This window comes from Ailuropoda melanoleuca, chromosome X, assembly GCF_002007445.2.
Source record: "Ailuropoda melanoleuca isolate Jingjing chromosome X, ASM200744v2, whole genome shotgun sequence".
Classification (NCBI taxonomy): domain Eukaryota; kingdom Metazoa; phylum Chordata; class Mammalia; order Carnivora; family Ursidae; genus Ailuropoda; species Ailuropoda melanoleuca.
In genome coordinates, this window is record NC_048238.1 from 64,486,767 (window position 1) to 64,508,158 (window position 21,392).

Genomic DNA, 21,392 nt, shown 5'->3' on the forward strand with positions numbered 1-21,392 from the left:
GAGATTGAGCCCTGCATTGGGATCCACACTTAGCAGGAAATCTGCTTGAGATTCTGTCACTCCATCTCCCTCTGACCCTCCCTTCTCTCTAACTCTTTTTCTAAAATAAAAAAATATTAAAGCATAAAAGCCTTATTTTCTTTAAGAGTCTCAGCCATGATGCTTCCTAGGCCTTAGCTTTTCTATTATAATCTTTAATCAGTAATCTCTTACTCCAGTTCTATATATATCAGGAATATCCCTACATTTTTCACAAGACATGTGCACTATTACTTCCCATGGATTTTACTAGCCTGAGATCTGAGCTGTGTCACTTCTGACTGTCAGTTATCTCAGCCAAGTAACCCAGAATAATATCTTAGGAAGCACCCAGACATGTTAGATTGTTGCATATTAGGTCTGTTCCTTTCTCTATGGTTCAAGAAAAGGAACTGGGACAGGTTGCCGCTTTTTTAATACATGCTGTCACTTTCTGGGAGGGGTGGGGCAAGGGCAAGTAAAAATATCACAAAACTGCCTACTGATTTGAATGTAGCTTTTTTTTTTGACTGAGCATTATTTGGCTATGGATCATTGAGTGATTTCCAGAGCTCCTACAGTTATTTTAGCCAATCTCTGTGTATTTAATGTTTTTCTGAGAGAATGAAATCTTAGAGCTTCTTAGTCTACCAGCTTGCTGACATAACTACCCAGTGATGCAACATTAGAAACAAGATAAAAACCACATGAGAAGCACTTTGAATTGCCTGTATATGTAAAAGATAAAGCTGAACTTGCTTCACCCTTTATATATATCTAGAAGCACAATAATGAAATTGTATGTAATTATGAATGAAAACGATCTTGAAAATCTAGTACATCTTTATCACATTAAAGAAGTGGGAGTTGAAGACCTCTTTAGTTAAATGACAAACAAATAGCAGCAAAAGGATTTTTTGTCTTATATGTGGAGTTTGTAACAATTTGGAAACATTCTATTTTAATTTCCTTTTCACTATAAAACCAAAAGTTTACTATATTACACCCAGGAAAATTGATATATTTAAACCTCAAGCAAATAATTTCTACTTTTGTTAATGTAGAGTTTTGTCATGTGTACCAAATTTTAAGCATTTACCCTGTTTGTGTCGTGTGTGTGTGTTTGTGTGTGTAACTAAAGGGAATATATTTCTATTTTAGAAAGACCAAAACATACAGTAGACTCAGTATTTCTTAAAAACCTACTGTAAGAAGCTGAGAAAAGAATAGCTTCTTTTAAAAAAAAAATATTTATTGGGGCCCCTGGGTGGTTCAGTTGGTTGGGTGTCTGCCTTCAGCTCGGGTCATGATCCCAGGGTCCTGGGATTGAGCCCCGCATCGGACTCCCTGCTCAGTGGGGAGCCTGCTTCTCCCTCTCCCTCTGCCGCTTCCCCTCTTTGTACTCTCTCTCCTCTGTCAAATGAATAAATAAAATCTTTAAAAGATATTTATTTGAGAGAGGGAGAGAGAGAATCCTCAGGCAGACTCCCTGTTGAGCATGGAGCCCAAAGTGGGGCTCAATCCTAGGACCCTGAGGTCATGGCTTGATCCAAAATCAAGAGTCAGCCACTCAACTGCCTGAGACACGCAGGCACACCACAAAAAAAAAAAAAAGCTTCTATTGAAATTTTATTTTATTTTATTATTTTTAGTTTTTTTTTTCTTTTTCAAGTTTTTATTAAATTCCAGTTAGTTAACATAGAGTGTAATAATAATTTCATGTGTAGATTTAGTGATTCATCACTTACATACAACACACAATGCTCATCACAAGTGCCCTCCTTAATACCCATCACCTATTTAATCACCTAGATAATTTATTGATGCCTTCTATAGACCACAAAAATTGTAGACAGCACATAATTCACAAAAGGTTAGATACAAGCCCACCTGTCAGAAAATATATGCACGCACTCAAAAAACCCATACATATATCCATAAAAGGTAAGTGTAGTTTTCATTTAAAGTAATGACATCTAGGGGTGCCTGGGTGGCACAGTTGTTAAGCATCTGCCTTGGGCTCAGCACGTGATCTCAGCGTTCTGGGATTGAGCCCCACATCAGGCTCCTCTGCTAAGAGCCTGCTTCTTCCTCTCCCACTCCCCCTGCTTGTGTTCCCTCTCTCGCTGGCTGTCTCTTTCTGTCAAATAAATAAATAAAATATTTAAATAAATAATAATAATAATAAAAGTAATGACATCTAGGTATTGAATTTTATTTTTAAGCCTGTAAAAATATTTGTGTTTTTAAAACTAAGAATAGCTAGCTATAGCCTCCTTTTTTATAAGACTGTTGATAGTGGACAAGACTAAATCATCTCTTATAAGCTAAGCAGACAATATCAGGAATTACTGTATTCAGAAAACTTTATTAAAAGTACAAATAAATCCATGTAAAAATAATTATGCTATCTTAATTTCCCATTAAAACTTTAAACTGTATTGGAGTGATACATTCATGGGAGGAAGAGGTCAAAGAGTGGCCACATTCTCCATATTGATACAGAGAATTTATGTTCTTTACAGATATATTAAAAGTTAGGGGCGCCTGGGTGGCTCAGTTGGTTGTGTCTCCCTTTAGCTCAGGTCATGGTCACAGGGTTCCTGGATTGAGCCCCACATTGGGATCCCTGCAAAGTGAGAAGCTTGCTTCTCCCTTCCTTCTGCCTCTCCCCCTGGCTCATGTGCGAGCACTCTCTCTCTCTCTCTTTCAAATAAATAAATAAAATCTTTTAAAAAGAAATATTAAAAGTTACACAAAATAGTTTTATACAAAACAACACAGTAATATACATGATTATATCTAGTAAATAAAAAGTCATGAAGGTTTGTTACTATGAAAGCTGAACCTGACTCACAAAAACTTCATCTTAATTAAAAATTAAATCATGTAAGTGTACAGACAGATAGAATGTTTTAAGCCCTTATGACAGCAATTTTCTTGTAATGGATCCAAATTAGTAAGAGATTTTTGTTATGTATGTTAGAATCCATGCTTTGTTTGACTGCAGCTTTGAAGGCTTTTTGCTAGATCTTAGTGGTATAACTTGTGTTGCATTTGCTTGGTTCTTTGTACCTAAAGGTCTACGAAACTAAGTTTGGTAAGGAAAAGAGCACATTTCATAAGAAAAAAAATATAGAATACACAAAGTATTTTAATTAAGTAACTATCTTATAACCTATTATTATGCTAGCATTTCCCTGGCTTTACTTTATGAACCCCTGATATTGTGGAATTGTATGTTAATACCTGAAAGAGAAAGGAGTTGGTCTGTATTTTAGGACAACAGACTGATCACTATAAAATTAACCTTACAATTTCTTGAAGTGTCAATACTAATTTAAATAGGCATTTATACATGCGACTAGAAAAATATAAACTCAGTTCATATTTTTTGATATAGAAAAGTTTATAGTGTAGACTACAAAATTAAATATTTACAAAAATATCCTAATAATTACATGTTTAACCTTATTTACTGGCATACTTACATTTCAAAATATACTGATTTAAAAAAAAAATTGAGATACAGTTAACAAATTTAATAGAGAGGTGCCTGGATGGCTCAGTCAGTTGAACATCTGCCTTCAGCTCAGGTGACAATCCTGGAGTCCTGGGGTAGATAGAGTCCCTCATCAGGCTCCCTGCTTAGCAGAGAGCCTCCTTCTCCCCTTGACCCTCATGTCACTTGTGCTCTCTCTCTTGCTCTCTCTCTCTCAAATAAAGAAATAAAATCTTTAAAAAAATTAATGGAAAAAAGAGCACTTCACATGTACTAAAAATATATATAGCATACTAGCTAAAAGTATTGGGTTTGGAGACATGCAAATCTCAGTTCAAATCCCAGTTTTACTATTTACAAGTTATGTAACCTTGACCCAGTTATTTTACATCCACAAACATCAGTTTCCTCATGTGAAGAAAAGGAATAATTACAGTGTCAATCTCTTGAGTAAAATATAATAAATGGTAATGAACTCAGTACTTTGTCTTGCACCTGCTAAGTACTCAGTAGAAGTTAGTTGATGGCATTGTTTTTGTTTGTATTATTTTTGTAATGATCATTATTGTTATTACTACTATTATCCCTTTATTGGCATTTTCTTTGAAAAGACCTTGAGAAAATGGCTAATGTTAAAGTATAATTTTCAAAATATTATAATTATGACTTTCATACAAATATAAAATTAACATGGGTCAAAGATTTTATGATTCATTAATTAATGAGGTAACCCATAAAAGGTTAAAACTGGTTTAAAAGAGTCTTTGAAGAAAAGCCATATAGGCAATTAGGAATACTGAAAAAATGTTAATAGGTACAAAAGTATTTAATATCTTATGGGGAGTAAAATTTAATCTTTGGTGGCCATTTCTACATGGTGGAAATTAATTCTATCTCCATTAGACAAAATTCATTTGTACATGAAAACAGTTTTCTACAACTTAACACCTACAGAGTTGTAAAAAAGTCCTGTTAGTAGAAAGCCAATCAAAAGTTTACATTCTATGAAATCAGATAATCCTCATTTTATTCCTGAGAAAATTTTCCTGACATTGTTTTCTACAACTCAGTACCTTAAGAATCTCATTCAATTATTTAAGGTAATAATTTAAATATTTCTAAAATCATCACATAAACATGTTGGTTGATTCAGAGATTACTATTTCTATAATGTTGATGAGAAAATTGAGGCTAAGTAGTCAACCAAATTATTCCTCATTTCTCTAAGTGTAGGAATAAGTCCATGGCTAATTCTCTTTACTTCAGACTCCATTTTGTTTCTACTAGAACATATATACTTATATTCAAAGTAAGGAGAGACAGAAAAACAAAAACAAAAAGGGAGTGACATGATGTGATTTTAATTTGGAAGTGATATAGTGGCTAACTTTTTCTTTAATAACTTCTTCTGTGTGTCTTTATAGATAGTAACCATATTGCCATTCTTTTTCTTCAAAGGATTCAATGTTACCAAAATCTCTCTTGTTAATCAAACAGTAGCCAGATAATATTAACATTAGACAGATTTTTGAGCATTAATTATCACTCATATACTGGAAAGTCAAGTTTAGATACAAATTTGTAAGGAAATCCTTATGTGAGTCCCAGTTCACCATTCATTTATATATGCAGTCTGTTAGTTGAGGGTAACACCAATTAATAATAGCACATGTGCTGAAAATTTAGTTTAGGTACAGCATACAGTTATGGATTTTCTGGTTCTTGGTTACTATAACAGCAGAATTGAAGAAGATATGCTACATGACAATGAACAACATGTATGGGACACTGAGGGTATTTTAATTCTTGCTGATTTCAGATACTGTTAAAAATATTACTGGATGTGAACCCAAGTTCAAATGGAAGCTGAGATCAGATAATTTAGAATATAACTTAAGAGATGGAAACAGAAATAGAAGAGGTAATAGAAATATAAGAAAATTAGTGGAAGGTAATAAATAGAAAATTCTTCTATAAAATAAACTTTTTTTCACTGGATTTTACAAATAAGCCAATATGAAGTCAGAGAACATTACCATGTATAATTATATAAGATGTCTTTCATTGTCCACCCCTTTTAGATTTTAGTATTATGCTTTTTTTTAAAGGCTTCAAATTTTAGGAAAGAATTCCTGGAGAAGATTTTATTACTTACTGAATTCTCTTTCATTTTTCTTACAGAAAAGGTTTGGAGATAAAGAGTTAACTTCAGATTAAAATGGAAAAAAAATCCTCCTCTGAAGATAAATTGGAACACTCATAGGGAAAAAGATAGGATAAGACTATGGTCATTTTAACTACAAATAGTACTAAAACCAGGGTACTAGATTCTACAAAACAAGAAGACAATCATATTCAGATTTACTTGAAATGTGCCTCTCACATGAACAGGATAAGGAATCTCACAAAAAACTTTTGATAAACAAAGAATAAGAGAAAAAGGAAAGCTCTCCAACCAGCATACCCAAAGAGAGAGGGGGCATTTTTCTCACAATGATAAGATGCCAATATGTGAAATTTCCTCACAGAGAATATGAGTACTGATCAAAGGATGCATAGTATTTTGGAAAGGAAATACATTTTTTATATGCTTTGAGTGATGTCTTGTGGTTGAAAAGAATTTTGTCATGTACCTATTTTTAACATTTATTAGTCAGACTAAATTTGAAATTTATAAGGTGTTTTTAATTCCTTATATTGGATAATTATGCATTTTATTAATGTCTATGATTTTTAACACTATTGGACTTCCCCTTTTAATTGTCTTCCTAAACTTCTTAAGGTATGATCCAAAAAATGATTCGTGGTCAACTGTGGCACCTCTGAGTGTTCCTCGAGATGCTGTTGCTGTATGTCCCCTTGGAGACAGACTCTATGTGGTTGGAGGATATGATGGACATACTTATTTGAACACTGTTGAGTCATATGATGCACAGAAAGATGAATGGAAAGAGGTACTGTCACTGAAAGTATTGAAATTAGTACATTTTGGATTTTAATAAAAGTCTTTACAATGTATGTTTGGAATTAAGTCCATTCTCTTCTTCTCTAGGGCCTACCCAGACTCTTTTTAGTGAAATTTGCAGTATTTGCTTTATCTATACCATAGAGTACTAGTTAGTTGATCTCATTTTTCATTGGCAGTATCCATCAGTACTTATATGAAAGGAAACAGAACATTCTCTTGGCTTTATGGACATATTCCTTTCATAGAAAAGTGAATCCAATTCAATAATTCAGAAGCTTTACTCAAGTGAATCTAATTCAATAATTTGAAAGCCTTTCTCTGGCCAACTTTCTAAATATGTATTATGACTTGAGAACCAAAGTGCAATATCCTCATCAACAAATATATGCCCCTTCTTATTGGTTGTTGACCAGGGGAAAATTTTTTCAGTCCCCTTTTATAGAGATTGTATAAACTCAACTTTCTTAATTCTTAGTCAGTCATTCAAGGAATTTAGTGAACAATTAGAGACTGGAATTAAGCCCTCTCAAGAATGCTGGGCATCTAACAAGAAATTCTAAGGAGAGTACAAGAAGTAGCCTTGAAAGGACATCTTGGGGACTCTAAAGGCAAACTTGATGCTTTTGACATTTTTTTTCTAATGATAACTTTGGATTTATTCCAAAATATCTTATGGTGTTCTGTTAATTAAATGATGGCTTAATAAAAAAATAATAAAGTATGATTAACTCCTCATCATTTCCACAAACAGGGAAACATTGTATTTTGTATCTAACTTCACCTTCCCTTATACTGATTTCATGCTGCTCTATATTCTACACAGTAAGTTCGTTACTATTCTAAATAAATATGTGTTAATATAATGACAGCAGAAAATGGCTTTCTGTCTCTTTCCTCCAACAATTTGATTTGTTAAGACCCTCAGAAACAGTCAAATTCTGCCATGTAGGTAGCTCTTTACTTTATCAGTGCTTCGGACCAGGTAGGAATGGAAGGGGAAAAAATAGCAAACAAGTAGTTGTTAAGTTAAATACAATAATCAAAATGTTTGTTAAGCTTGTGTAATTTACTTTTCTGGAAATTTCAGACCAGTAGCTTAAGAAACTTAGATTCTATTCCTGGTTCATCACTGTTTCATTGTGTGACCTTGGAAAGAGTGAAAGGGTACTAGCAAGTAATGGAATTAGAACCACTATCTTCCAAATTATTTTTATTCATTATCTCACTTAACCCTAACAAAAACTTTGTAGGATTTCAGGGTAATAATTTTAGCTGTAATTTCTATTATTAGCTGTAATTTTTCAAATAAGAAAATTATCAACGAAAATCATCTGCTTCTCAGACTCAGCTCTACGTAATTTAAATAATATGTTCTTTACATCACACTGGACGGTTATCTGGGCTGCATTTTCCATCTTTTTACCAGGTGAAGGTTGGGCCAGAATATAGCTAAGGACATGTTCAACTCTAACATGGTATATTACATATATTATGCTGAAGACAGAGTTCATTAAGATAATATTTCTTTCCTTTTTTTGTGTGTGTGTGTGTATGTGTGTTAGGAAGTTCCTGTCAACATTGGAAGAGCTGGTGCATGTGTTGTGGTGGTGAAGCTACCATAAAGCTATCTTTATCAATAAGAGGGAAACTGGTCATTTCATGAAATGGATTAGGAAGAAGATAACAAGAAACATGCTCTTTCCTTCAATTAGTAATCAAACATGAACATTATTGTGTCATTTTAATATGTAGTTATAATTGCTCTCATTTGTGAAGTCAAGGCAAGTTTTCAAACATGAATTATATATAGGTGTTAAACGTATGTGTTGTTGTAGCTGATAATGTAAGTGGAAATCCAATAGTCTAGGTGTAACCTCATTACTAAACTTTTTAAGGGAAATCAATAGTAGCCAATGTATGAAAGATTGTAAAAGGATTAGTAATTTTTAACTTAAAAATATGAGAAGTTAAAAACATTTTCTATTTCAAAAAAACAAAAGGTACTCTATTTTCTGAACTACAGTATAAAAGAGAATATCTAAAACTTAAAATATGAAGTCTGATTTTCAGTAAGACATAACTCTTTTATTCAAAAATATCCCAAATAGCTAAATAATACCTCATTTTACCAACAGGAAGGCTATTACTGGGTTAGGGCTAAAAAATAACTCATTTACATAATATTTTATGGTGATCACAATATGTTAAAATTTTCACAGACTTACTCTTTTACAGTCCCATCTTCCAAAGCACACATACAGATTTAGTATTTTTAACATATAGTCTTATTAAATTTGTTACCAGTAAAATATTGTAATTTCATATACAATCTGTATAATAAAATAGTAAATATTTATCATATTGATATAAACTGTGATCTCAGCTTTAGAGTGTCAGGGCCTTGCTTGTATAGAAAGTAGTTTTCTCAAACATTTCTTTGAACTCTGTAAACAACTATCATTAATTTAAGAATTTTTGAAAAACAAAACAATTTTTAAAGAAGAGGAAAACTGAGAAGATGTTCTGCAATATTAACACATGGGAACACCACACTGTTCAATATTCATGGTTAATTCTATAATTATATTTTGTGTACCAAAACATGGTTTCTGTTAATATTATATTCATCCCGAAGAAAATGTTGAGGATGTGTGCACTACAAAAAACTTAAAATAAACAACAACAAAATAGATAGTTGGGTAGTATTTTACCTTTAAATGCCTACTTCCATTTATCCCATTATAGAAATATTTAAGATAAAATGTTGAAAAAAACTTCTATATGAAAGTAACTTTTCAAGTAAACCTGTGATTGTAGAATTTATGCAATGTTCTTTTTAAAAGGCTTTGTATTGTAGTATATGAAACCAACAAATAAAACCCAGAGAGAGGCTTATAACATGTACTACTACCTTTTAAGTTAAAAAAGAGCAACATAAGTTGTACAAAAATGTCTGTATTTTTGTCTGAATTTAAATAAAATCTATTTCCTCTGGTTATAGTGTGACTTTAGATTATGTTAAGTGAAGCTTAAATTTAGTTTTTATATTTATTGTCTCAATAGTTAAATATTTAAATACAAAAATAAAATTTCCCTCATTTGTTTCTTATTGCTGCCACTGTCTTTAATTATAAATAGAGGTCTATAGACATCTTCAGTTCTAAGGGTGTAGAGACGGAGACATAGAAATGCTGTAAAAAGTAAGCACACATACAGCTCTATTGAATTGTTAAATTCATCTTATTCAAATCCAGTAGAAGTAGACTTATGTAGCTTTTATCCCTAAGCACAGTCTGGCCTGTCAAGTTAAATTGGAGGATGAGCCAATGGAAAGGAAAGAACAAAGGATCTATCAGACCTATCACAGCCCCGTTTGCCAATGCTCCAGTCACTGCTAGATGGCACCAAAGGGAGATTGTGTCCAGAGTCATGCCTGGTCGGTCAGGTAAGCAGAGATTGAATAGTATCTTCCTGATGGTCCATTTGGGCTTGCTTCATTTTAATCAGATATTGACTAGTAATATATATATATATATATATATATATATATATATATGAGAGACTAGTAATANTATCTATATAGCAATATGTCTCAATATATCTACTGCTTCACTGTGGCTTAGCTGGATTGCCAAAGTTTAAGTAAATCTAATCATTAAGAATGGAGATAATACAGAGGCTCAGGGCAATAAAACATAACTGTGTTTTCCTCAGTCAAACCTACTTGGGAAAAGGAGTTACATGGGTAAGCCCCTGTTACTATGTTGTAGTGGAGATGACCTATGAGGCTGGTTTAAGTTAACAAGGATAAATGGAGTTATTTTATATATTCTCTCAACAAGTGGAAGGGCTGATGCATTTACACACTGCACTCATATTGGAAAGACAATGTTAGTTTTTTTTTTAATTTTCTGTAATGACTATGACCTTGATAGGATCTCCCACTCTGCAGCATTCAGCCTGTATCATGATGACTTTCTATACAACAACATAACCACCTTTCCTGTATTTCCATAGTGCATGCAGGAAACATCGAAATTCTTCTAGGAGCTTAAGGAGACTGGGGCTCTAAACTTGGTTCCTTCCTCTGCTTATGTCATCCATCAACTTGACTCACATGTGGTTGCTGACCCATTTTGATATGGAGGGAACGCTGAAAGGAAGTCTCTACCTAGAGTCCCAAATAGGGTATAGAACAAAAATTTTTCTGATTTCAGATTTTCCCTTAGGTTCTCCAATAAGATTTCTACCCTGAAATCCTTGTCCAGGAAAAGAAAAAAGACCATAACACATGTTTCATCACCTGTGGTCATTTTATCCTCTTTCTCTTACCACAGTCATCTGAGGTAGAGGGGCAGATTTTTCAAGTTACTTTTCTTCCTTGTAATGGATTTCTTTTATATCATAGTTCTCTTGCTGGAGAGAGTAAGCCCCTACCTGAATGATGGAAAGAATATTTTCTCTCTTGTCTGTGGAAGATACCACACAGACTTCCTATTACACCAAACTGGCTTTCTATATGTCAAAGGAAACTTTTAAAAAGTTTTTATATTTTTCCTTCTCTTGACAATACTCATTTTTTAAGATTGTTCCCTGCTACAGATTAAGGGAAAATCCTGTTTTACATGCTAAAAGTTTAATATTGACCTCTTTTTCTTTTGCATTCCTGTTACAATCCTAACACACACATATGCACAGAACACAAACAATGACGGAAGTGGATACATCTAGCAAAATATGGAGAATCTCATACATGAGTAAATATTAAAAGGTAAAAGCACATTACTATCTTCAAAATTAGTATCCCAGTATCATATATATTAAAAATCTGTATCATAGACTCTAATGGTATATCTATAAGTTAGGGCTAAGTTTATGAAATCTTTACCAAATCCGGGTCTATATAATTTAGATTATATTCCAAGTGGTGGATAACAGAATTTGGTTGCATCTCTTCTACTATGGCCTGTTGAATTTGCCAAGTTCACATTTCATCTAAAGTCATGGAGACCCTTGTACAATCATCCCAGAGCCATAAGCTAAATTTAGTATTTGAGTGATTAAATAATCCTGTCTGGATCATAACTGATTAAATCTTAACAGATTTGGTATACATAGAGGTTCTGGCCTTCAGAGAACAGTTAGTCTTATTTTAAAATATGCCTGAAAAGACAAATCAGAAAAAAAGATCTTTGAGAAAAGTGATGTCAGCAAAATGGCAGCATAGGAATTTCTATGGCTTGTTCCTCCTCCCACCCCCAACATCAGTTTGAACAACTGTCCATACATGAAAATATCTTCACAAGAACAAAGATTCCAGGTGAGTGATCATGGCACCTGGGTAAAGCACAGAAATAACAAAGAACACATTGAGGGGGGTATGAAAGATAGCTTCACATTGCCTTATGAGCCTTCTCCCAGGCCCAGGCATTCCAGCATGGAGAGAGACAACTTCACCATGGGACAAGGAGAATAAAGTGAGCATCCAATTTTACCACAGATCCCAGAGTGGACCCACGCCAGCACCAGGCCAACTCCTACAGCTCTCAGTTGTTCCCCACAGGCTCTTGCAAACACAGGCCACTCACTTACCCTCACACTTTTTGGCTTCAGCTGCTGCAGGCAGTTCCAGCAGCCCCAAATGGTGTTCTTGGCACCAGGATCACAGAAGTTCCAGGGAACACAGGCCCCAACTTATCCCAGTGCCTGCCTACTCTGTTGCCTCAGGCAGTTCACGAAGTTCCAGGCAGCTTTCATAGGAAGACTCCTGGTGGGATCCCACAAATTGAGGCCTTGCTCACCTCCTTACTTCCTAATTCCAGCAATCCCAGGAGGATCCTTTGGCACCAGGGTCCCTGAGGGCTCCCAGGAACACAGACCTCCATCTCACCCTAGCGCCTACTGGCTCTGGCAGCCCCAAATGCTGTCCCTGGCACAAAGTTCCTAGTGAGTTCCCATGAACCCAGTCCCAGGATCACTTCAGCATCTGATTATTCCAGTGTCCTAAAGCAGTTCCCATGACAAGGCTTTCAGCAGGCTACTACAAGTCCAAGTCTCTGGCTCACCCTGGCTCCTGTCTATAGCAGCCACAGGTATTTCCCATGACCTCAGGTGGCTTACACTGCAGGGCTCCCAATAGGCTCTTGGTAACCCAGACTCCTGTTGCACACAGGTCCCTGACAGCTCTGGCGGCCTCTGGTGGCTCCTGTGACACCCAGGCTCCCAGTGGGCTCCCAGAAACCCAGATCCCCAGCTCACCCCAGCACCTACCAGCTCTGGTGAACTCAAGTAGCTCCTGATGCACCAGGTGGTCTCTATGGCACTTGGATCCCAGCAGGACCCCACAAATCTAGGCCCCAGATCATCCAGGCACCTGCTGACACCAGTGGTCCCATGTAATTCCCATGGACCCATGGGGCTTCTGTAACACCAGACTTCCAGCAGGCTCCCATGAAGCCAAACCTCCATCTTACACTGGTGCCTTTCAGCTTCAGCAGCCCCAGGAAACTCCCTGATACCCAGTGACTTCTTTGGCTCCAGGTTCTCAGAGGGCACCTGCAAACTGAAGCTTCTGGCCCATGAGGAAACGGCCAGCTCTAGCAGTCCTAGGTGGCCAGGAGATCCAAGTGATTCTGCACTTCCATCAGCTTGCTCAGTTCCAGGCTCCTAGAGTGCTCCTTTGAATTGAGGCCCCCAGTCAATTCTGTTGCCTGCTGGCTTCCATGATCCCAGGCAACCTCAGAGTCCCCAAGATCCAGCCCACCATGGCACCAGCTGACTCCTCTGGCACCAGGTTCCTGACAGCCTCCCATGAACACAGCTTCTAGCTTACCAAGCACCAGCTGGCTCCTGTGACCTTGGGCAGCTCCTGTGGCAATAGGCTCCTAATAGGCTCTAGGAAGTTCCCAGAACATTTCAGCACTGGATGGCTCTTGTGGCTTCAGGCTCCCAATCAATACCTGCAACACAGGCTCTGGGGGGCACCTGTAAACCCAGAGATTTAGAAAAACTCAGTACCAAAATGACTACCCTGTCCCAGGCTTTCAACCAACTCCAACATCAAGGTACCCAAGGCTTCCAGCAAGGAGGGAACACTGCCAAACTCATTTAATGAAGCCAGCATTACCCTGATACAAAAGCCAGGCAAGAACATAAAGAAAGAAAAATATAGGCCAATATTCCTGATGAATATATATGTAAAATAGCCAGATCTCAAAAACATGAAGCAAACATTGACAGAATTGAGGGGAGAAATACGCTGTTCAATAATAGTAAGAGACTTTAATACCTCACTTTCAACAATGGATAGAACAACCAGACAGAAAATCAATAAGTGCATACAGGACTTGAAAAATATTATAGACCAATTGGACCTAATGGACATGTAGAGAACATTCCAACCAACAAGAAAAGAATACACATTTTTTAAAAAGTGCTTATGGAACATTCTCCAGGGTAGACCAAATGTTAAGCCATAAAACAAGTATTAATAAATTGAACAACACTTAATATCATATAAACAATCTTTTCCTAGCATGGTGAAATTAAACTAGAAATCAATGACAGAATGAAAAGTAGAAACTTAACAAATATCTGGAAGTTAAGCAATACACTAAATCAATGAGTTCAAGAAGAAATCACAAAAAAATCAGAAAAATATATTGTGATAAATGAAAATGAAAATGCAATATACCAAAACTTCTGAGAAGCAGAGAAAGTAGTGGTAAGAGAAATTTATAGAGGTAAAAAAATTGTATTTAAAAATGAGAGAAAGAGACATTAACTATATGTCAAATAAAAAAGGCAGCATAGTAGTCAAGCAAAACAATTTTTAAAGTTTTTATTTAAATTCTAGTTAGTTAACATACAGTGTAATACCAGTTTCAATGTGTGCAAAATAGCAATTCAACACTTCTGTACAATATCTAGTGCTCATCACAAGTGTACTCCTTCATCCCCACCACCTATTTAATCCATGCCTCCACCCCCTCTCCCTTTTGCTATCAGTTTGTTCTCTATAGTTAAGAACCTGTTTTGTGATTTGCCTCCCTCTTTGTTTTTTTTCCCTCTGCTCTTTTGTTTTGTTTCTTAAATTCCACATATGAGGAAAACATATGATATTGATCTTTTCCTGACTAACTTATTTTGCTTAACATAATACTCTGTAACTACATCCAAGTCCTTTCAAATGGCAAGAAATCATTTTTTTCAATAGATGATGATAGATAGATAGATGATGATAGATAGATAGATGATAGATAGATAGATAGATGATAGATAGAGAGATACACACACACACATCCATACACCACATCTTCTTTATCCATTCATTAGTTGATGGACATTAGGGTTGTTTCCATAATTTAGGTATTGTAGATAATATTGCTCTAAATATCACGACGCAGGTACACCTTTGAATTAGTATCTTTGTATTCTTTGGGTAAATACCTAGTAGTTCAATTGCTGGATTGTAGGGTAGATGGATTTTTAACTTTTGAAGGAACCTACATAATGTTTACCATTTTACATTCCCATCAACAGTACAAGAAAATGCCTTTTCTTCACATTCTTACCAACACCCATTGTTTCTTGTGCTGTTGATTTTGGCCATACTGAGAGGTGTGAGGTAATATCTCATTGTAGTTTTGACTTCCATTTCCCAGATTGTAAGTGATGGTCAACATTTTTCATGTGCCTGTTGGCCATCTGTAGGTCTTCTTTGAGAAAATGTCTAATTAAATCTTCTGCCCATTTTTAAATTTGGTTATTCATTTTTGGGGTGTTGATTTTTATAGGTTCTTTATATATTTTGGATACTAACCATTTATCAGATATGTCATTTGCAAATATCTTCTCCCATTCTATAGGCTGCCTTTTAGTTTTGTTGATTGTGTTCATTACAGAGTAGAAACTTTTTATTTTGGAAAGAAAAAAGATGGCAGAGGAGTAGGGAACCCTATATCAACTGGTACCCTGAATTTAGTTGGATATCTACCAAACCATTCTGAACACCCATGAAATCAGCCTGAGATGTAAAAATTCATAATCTGGATCTCTAAAAGCAGAAAATATCTGGTGGTCTAGAGGTATGAAGCAGGGAACAGTGATTCTGCCTGCGATATCAGAAGATAAAGAGAATGGGGAAGGAGCCGCTGTAAGCACTGGTGCCAGGAAGTTGAAATATGAAGGGGGAGTAAAAAGAAGAGGGAATGGACCGTGAGAGACTGTGGACTCTGGGAAACAAACTGAGGGCTTCAGAGGGGCAGTGGGTGGGTGACTGGGATAGGCCGGTGATGGGTATTAAGGAGGGCACATATTGCATGGTGCACTGGGTGTTATATGCAAATAATGAATCATGAAACATTACACCAAAAACTAAGGATATACTGTATGATGACTAACATAACAATATAAAAATTATTATTAAAAAAAAGGAAGTTGAAATAACACAGGAATGCAAAAGCATCCTGCTCTGGGGACCGGGCACAGACTCGTAGAGGGGTAAGCAAGGTGTCAGAAATAGACTTCAGAGTAACAATTATGAAGTTGATATCTAAGCTTGAGAAAAACATTAACGACAATATATAATCTCTAAGCCAGAAATGAGATCTAATCAGGACAAATATAAAAATATTATGAATGAAATATGGTCTAAGCTAGATACACTGACTGCCAGGGTAAAGGAGGCAGAACGAATTAGTGAGCTAGAAGATAAGATGATAGAAAAGAATAAAAAAAAGAAGGAAACTGAGGAGGCATAGGAAAAACAGATTAAAGCCCAAGGGATCAGACTGAGAGAGATTAATGACATGATGAAACATTCCAATGTCAGAATTATTGGGATCCCTGAGGGGGTAGAGAGAGAGAAAGGTTTAGAGTATATATTTGAGCAAATTGTAGCTGAGAACTTCCCTAATCTGGGGAAGGAAACAAGCATTTGTGTCCAAGAGGCAGAGAGGACCTTTCCCAAGATCAATGAGAACAGACCAATGCCCCGACATATAATTGTACAATTCACAAATCTTAGATCCAAGGAAACGATCTTGAAAGTGTCTGGGGGAAGATATTTCTTATGTGCAGAGGGAGACATCACAATAATCTCAGACCTGTCCACAGAGACCTGGCAAGCAAGAAAAAGCTGGCAAGACATATTGAGGGCACTAAATGAGAAGAATATTCAGACAAGGATACTTTATCCAGGAAAGCTGTCATTCAGAATGGATGGAGAGATTAAGAGCTTTCAGGGCCAGCAGAAACTGAAAGAATATGTGACCACCAAGCCATCCCTACAAGAAATATTAAGGGGGGTTCTATAAAAGAAGGAAGACCCAAAGAATTACATAGAACAGAAATTTACAGAGATAATCTATAGAAACAAGGGCTTCACAGGCAACATGTTGGCAATAAAATCATATCTTTCAATAATCACTCTCAATATGAATGGCCTAAATGCTCCCATGAAATAGCACAGGGTTTCAGATTGGAAAAAAAGGCATAACACATCCATATACTATCTACAAGAGACTTGTCATGAACCTAAACACTCATCCAGACCAAAAGTAAGGGGATGGAGAACAATTTTTCATGCCAACGGACAGCAAAATAAAGCTGGGGTAAGCAATTCTCATATCAGTCAAATTAGATTTAAAGCTAAAGACTGTAGTAAGAGATACAGAAGAACACTATATCAGTCTTAAAGGGTCTATACAACAAGAAGATCTAACAACTGTAAACATCAGTGCTCCCAACACAGGAGCAGCCAACTACAAAAGCCAACTGTTAACCAAAATAAAGAAGCTTCTTGATAATAATACCTTAATAATAGGAGACCTCAACACTCCACTCTCAGTAATAGACAGATCATCTAAGCAGAAGATCAACAAAGAAACAAGAGTTTTGAATGACACATTGGACCAAATGGACGTCATAGATATATACAGAACATTCCACCCTAAAAAGGCAGAATACTCATTCTTCTCAAATGCACATTGAACTTTCTCCAGAATAGACCATATACTGGGTCACAAATCAGGTGCCAACCAACACGAAAAGATTGAGATTACCCCCTGCTTATTCTTAGACCACAATGCTTTGAAACTGGAACTCAAACACAAAAAATTTTGGGAGGAATTCAAACACTTGGAAGCTAAAGACCAGCCTGCTTAAGAATGTTTGGGTCAACCAGGAAATTAAAGAAGAACGTAAACAATTCATGGAAACAGATGAGAATGAAAACACATCAGTTCAAAACTTATGGGATACTGAAAAGGCGGTCCTAAGAGGGAAATACATAGGCATCCAAGCCTCACTCCAAAAAAAAAAAAATCCCAGATACACAAGCTAACTTTACACCTTAAAGAATGGGAGAAAGAAAAACAAATAAAGCCTAAGCCAAGCAACAGAAGAAAAATAATTAAGATTAGAGCAGAGATCAATGAATTAGAAACCAGAAATACAATAGAACAGATCAACAAAACTAGAAGCTTGTTCTTTGAAAGAATTAATAAGATTGATAAACCACTGGCCAGAGTTATACAAAAGAGAAGAGAATGGACCCAAATTAATAAAATTATAAATGAAAGGGGAGAGATCATGACTAACACCGAAGAAATAGAAACAATTATTATAAATTATCATCAACAACTATATGCCAATAAATGAATAAATGAAGCAACCTGGAAGAAATAGATGCCTTCCTGGAAACCTACAAACTACCAAGACTGCAATAGGAAGAAATTGACAATCTAAATAGGCCAATAACCAGTAACGAGATTGAAGCAGTGATAAAAAACCTCCCAAAAAACAAGAGTCCAGGGCCTGAAGGATTCCCAGGAGAATTCTACCAAACATTCAAAGAAGAAATAATACTTATTCTACTGAAGCTGTTTCAAAAAAACAGAAACTGAAGCTGTTTCAAAAAAACAGAAACAGAAGGAAAACTTCCAAACTCATTCTATGAGGCCAGCATTACCTTTCTTCCCCAAACCAGGCAAAGACCCTGTCAAAAAGGAGAATTAAAGACTGATATCCCTGATGAATATGGATACCAAAATTCTCAACAAGATACTAGCTAATAGGATCCAACAGTACCTTAAAAGGATTATCCATCCTGACCAGGTGGGATTTATTCCTGGGATGCAAGGGTGGCTCAACATTTGCAAATCAATTAATGTGATAGAACACAATAATAAGAGAAGAGACAAAAACCATATGATCTTCTCAATTGATGAAGAAAAATACTTAACAAAATATAGCATCCTTTCCTGATTAAAACTCTTCAGAGTGTAGGGATAGAGAGAACATTCCTCAAATTCATAAGAACCGTCTATGAAAAACCCACAGTGAATATCATTCTCTATGGGGAAAAACTGAGAACATTTCCTTTAAGATCAGGAACATGAAAAGGATGCCCACTCTTACCACTATTGTTCAACATATACTAGAATTCCTAGCAACTGGTTGCTATCAGACAACAAAAAGAAATAAAAGTATTCAAATTAGTAAAGAAGAAGTCAAACTCTCGCTCTTCACAGATGACATGATACTTTATGTGGAAAACCCAAAAGACTCCACCCCCAAATTACTAGAACTCATACAGCAATTAAGTAATGTGGCAGGATACAAAATCAATGCTCAGAAATCAGTTGCTTTTCTATACACTAACAATGTAACTGTAGAAAGAGAAATTAGGGAATCAATTCCATTTACAATAGCACTAAAAACTGTAAGATACCTTTTCAAATAAACCTAACCAAAGAGGTAAAGGATCTATACTCTAGAAAGTACAAAGCACTAATGAAGGAAATTAAAGAAGACACAAAAAGATGGAAAAGCATTCCATGCCATGGATTGGAAGAATAAACATTGTTAAAGTGAGTATGCTGCCCAGAGCAATCTATACTTTCAAAGCCATCCTGATCAAAATACTGATAGCATTTTTCAAAGACCTGGAACAAATAATCCTAAAATTTGTATGGAACCAGAAAACACCCTGAATCACCAAGGAAATGTTGAAAAAGAAAAATAAATCTGGGAGCATCGCATTGCCTGAATTCAAGCTATATTACAAAGCTGTGATCACCAAGACAGTATAGTATTGGCACAAAAACAGACAAATAGATCAATGGAACAGAATAGAGAGCCCAGATATGGACCCTCAACTCTGTGGTCAACTAATCTTCAACAAAACAGGAAAAAATATCCAATGGACAAAAGGCAGTCTGTTCAATAAATGGTGCTGGGAAAATAGGACAGCTATACACAGAAGAATGAAACTGGACCATTCTCTTACACCATACACAAAGATAAACTCTAAATGGGTGAAAGACCTCATTGTGAGACAGGAATCCATCAAAATCATAGAGGAGAACATAGGAAGTAATCTCTTCACCATTGGCCATACAAGATACATCTCCAAAGGCAAGGGAAACAAAAGCAAAAAAGAATTTTTGGGTCTTCATTAAGACAAAAAGATTCTGCACAGCAACGGAAATAGTCAATAAAACAAAGAGGCAAACCAAAGAATGGGAAAAGATATTTGCAAATGGCACTACAAAGGGCTGGTAACCAACATCTATAAAGAACTTCTCAAACTCAACACCCAAAAAACAAATAATCAAGTCAAAAAAATAGGCAGAAGACATGAAAAGACACTTCTCCAAAGGAGACATATGAATGGCTAACAGACACATGGAAAAAATGTTCAACATCATTAGCCATCAGAGAAGTTCGAATCAAAATGGCATGGAGATACCACATTACACTAGTTAGAATGGCAAAAATTAACAAAGCAGGAAACAACAAATGTTGGAGAGAATGTGGAGAAAGGGGAACCCTCTTACACTGTTGGTGAGAATGCAAGTTGGTACAGCCACTTTGGAAAACAGTATGGAGGTTCCTAAAAAGTTAAAAATAGAGCTACCCTATGACCCAGCAATTGCATTACTGGATATTTACCCCCAAAGATTCAGATATAGTGAAAAGAAGGGGCACATGCACCCCAATATTCATAGCAGCAATGTCCACAATAGCCAAACTGTGGAAGGAGCCAAGATACCCTTCAATAGAAAAGTGGATAAGGAAAATGTGGTCCATATATACAATACAATATTACTCAGCCATCAGAAAGGTGAACACTCATCCTTTGCATCGATATGGATGGAACTGGAGAGGATTATGCTAAGTGAAATAAGTCAAGCTGAGAAAGACAGTTATCATATGGTTTCACTCATATGTGGAACATTAGTAATAGCATGGAGGACATTAGGAGAAGGAAGGGAAAATGAAGGGAGGGGGAAAAGGAGTGGTTGACAAACCATGACAGACTTGGACTCTGGGAAACAGACTGAGGGTTTCAGAGGGGAGGGGGTGGGGGATGGGTTGGCCCAATGATGGGTATTAAGGAGGGCACATATTGCAATGAGCACTTGGCTATTATATGCAATCAATGAATCATTGAACACTACATCAAAAACTAATGATGTACTGTATGGTGACTAGCATATCATAAAAAAAGCCTTTTTGTTTTGATGAAGTCCCAAAAGTTTATTCTTTGCTTTTGTTTCCCTTGCTACAAGGGAAATATGTAGAAAAAACTCACTATGGCATTTATCATAGCAGCTCCTGCCTGAGTTCTCCTCTAGGATTTTTATGGTTTCAGGTCTCAAATTTAGGTCTCCAATCCATTTTGAATTTATTTTTTTGTATGGTGTAAGAAAGTGCTCCAGTTTCATTCTTTTGCATGTGGCTGTCCAGTTTTCACAATACCATTTGCTGAGGAGACATTCTTTTTTTCCATTGGATATTCTTTCCAGCTATATATATATATATATATATATATATATATATATATATGTATACACACACACCATTTAATTGTAAGTTCATTTCTGTTTTTTCTATTCT

General features: G+C 35.8%; 1 protein-coding gene across 3 annotated transcripts in view; it reads left to right on the top strand.

Annotated features, from left to right (window-relative positions):
- The window catches only part of KLHL4 (kelch like family member 4), a 156,359-nt gene extending 146,888 nt beyond the window's left edge, over nt 1-9,471 (top strand). For all 3 annotated transcript variants that reach the window (XM_002928403.4, XM_034649910.1, XM_019809143.2), the window contains 2 exons: nt 6,303-6,474; nt 8,051-9,471. In XM_002928403.4, the coding sequence (XP_002928449.2) occupies nt 6,303-6,474; nt 8,051-8,110 (232 nt within the window). In that variant the 3' untranslated portion in view covers nt 8,111-9,471. The remainder of the gene's footprint in view (nt 1-6,302; nt 6,475-8,050) is intronic.
- Nucleotides 9,472-21,392: the final 11,921 nt, after the last annotated feature.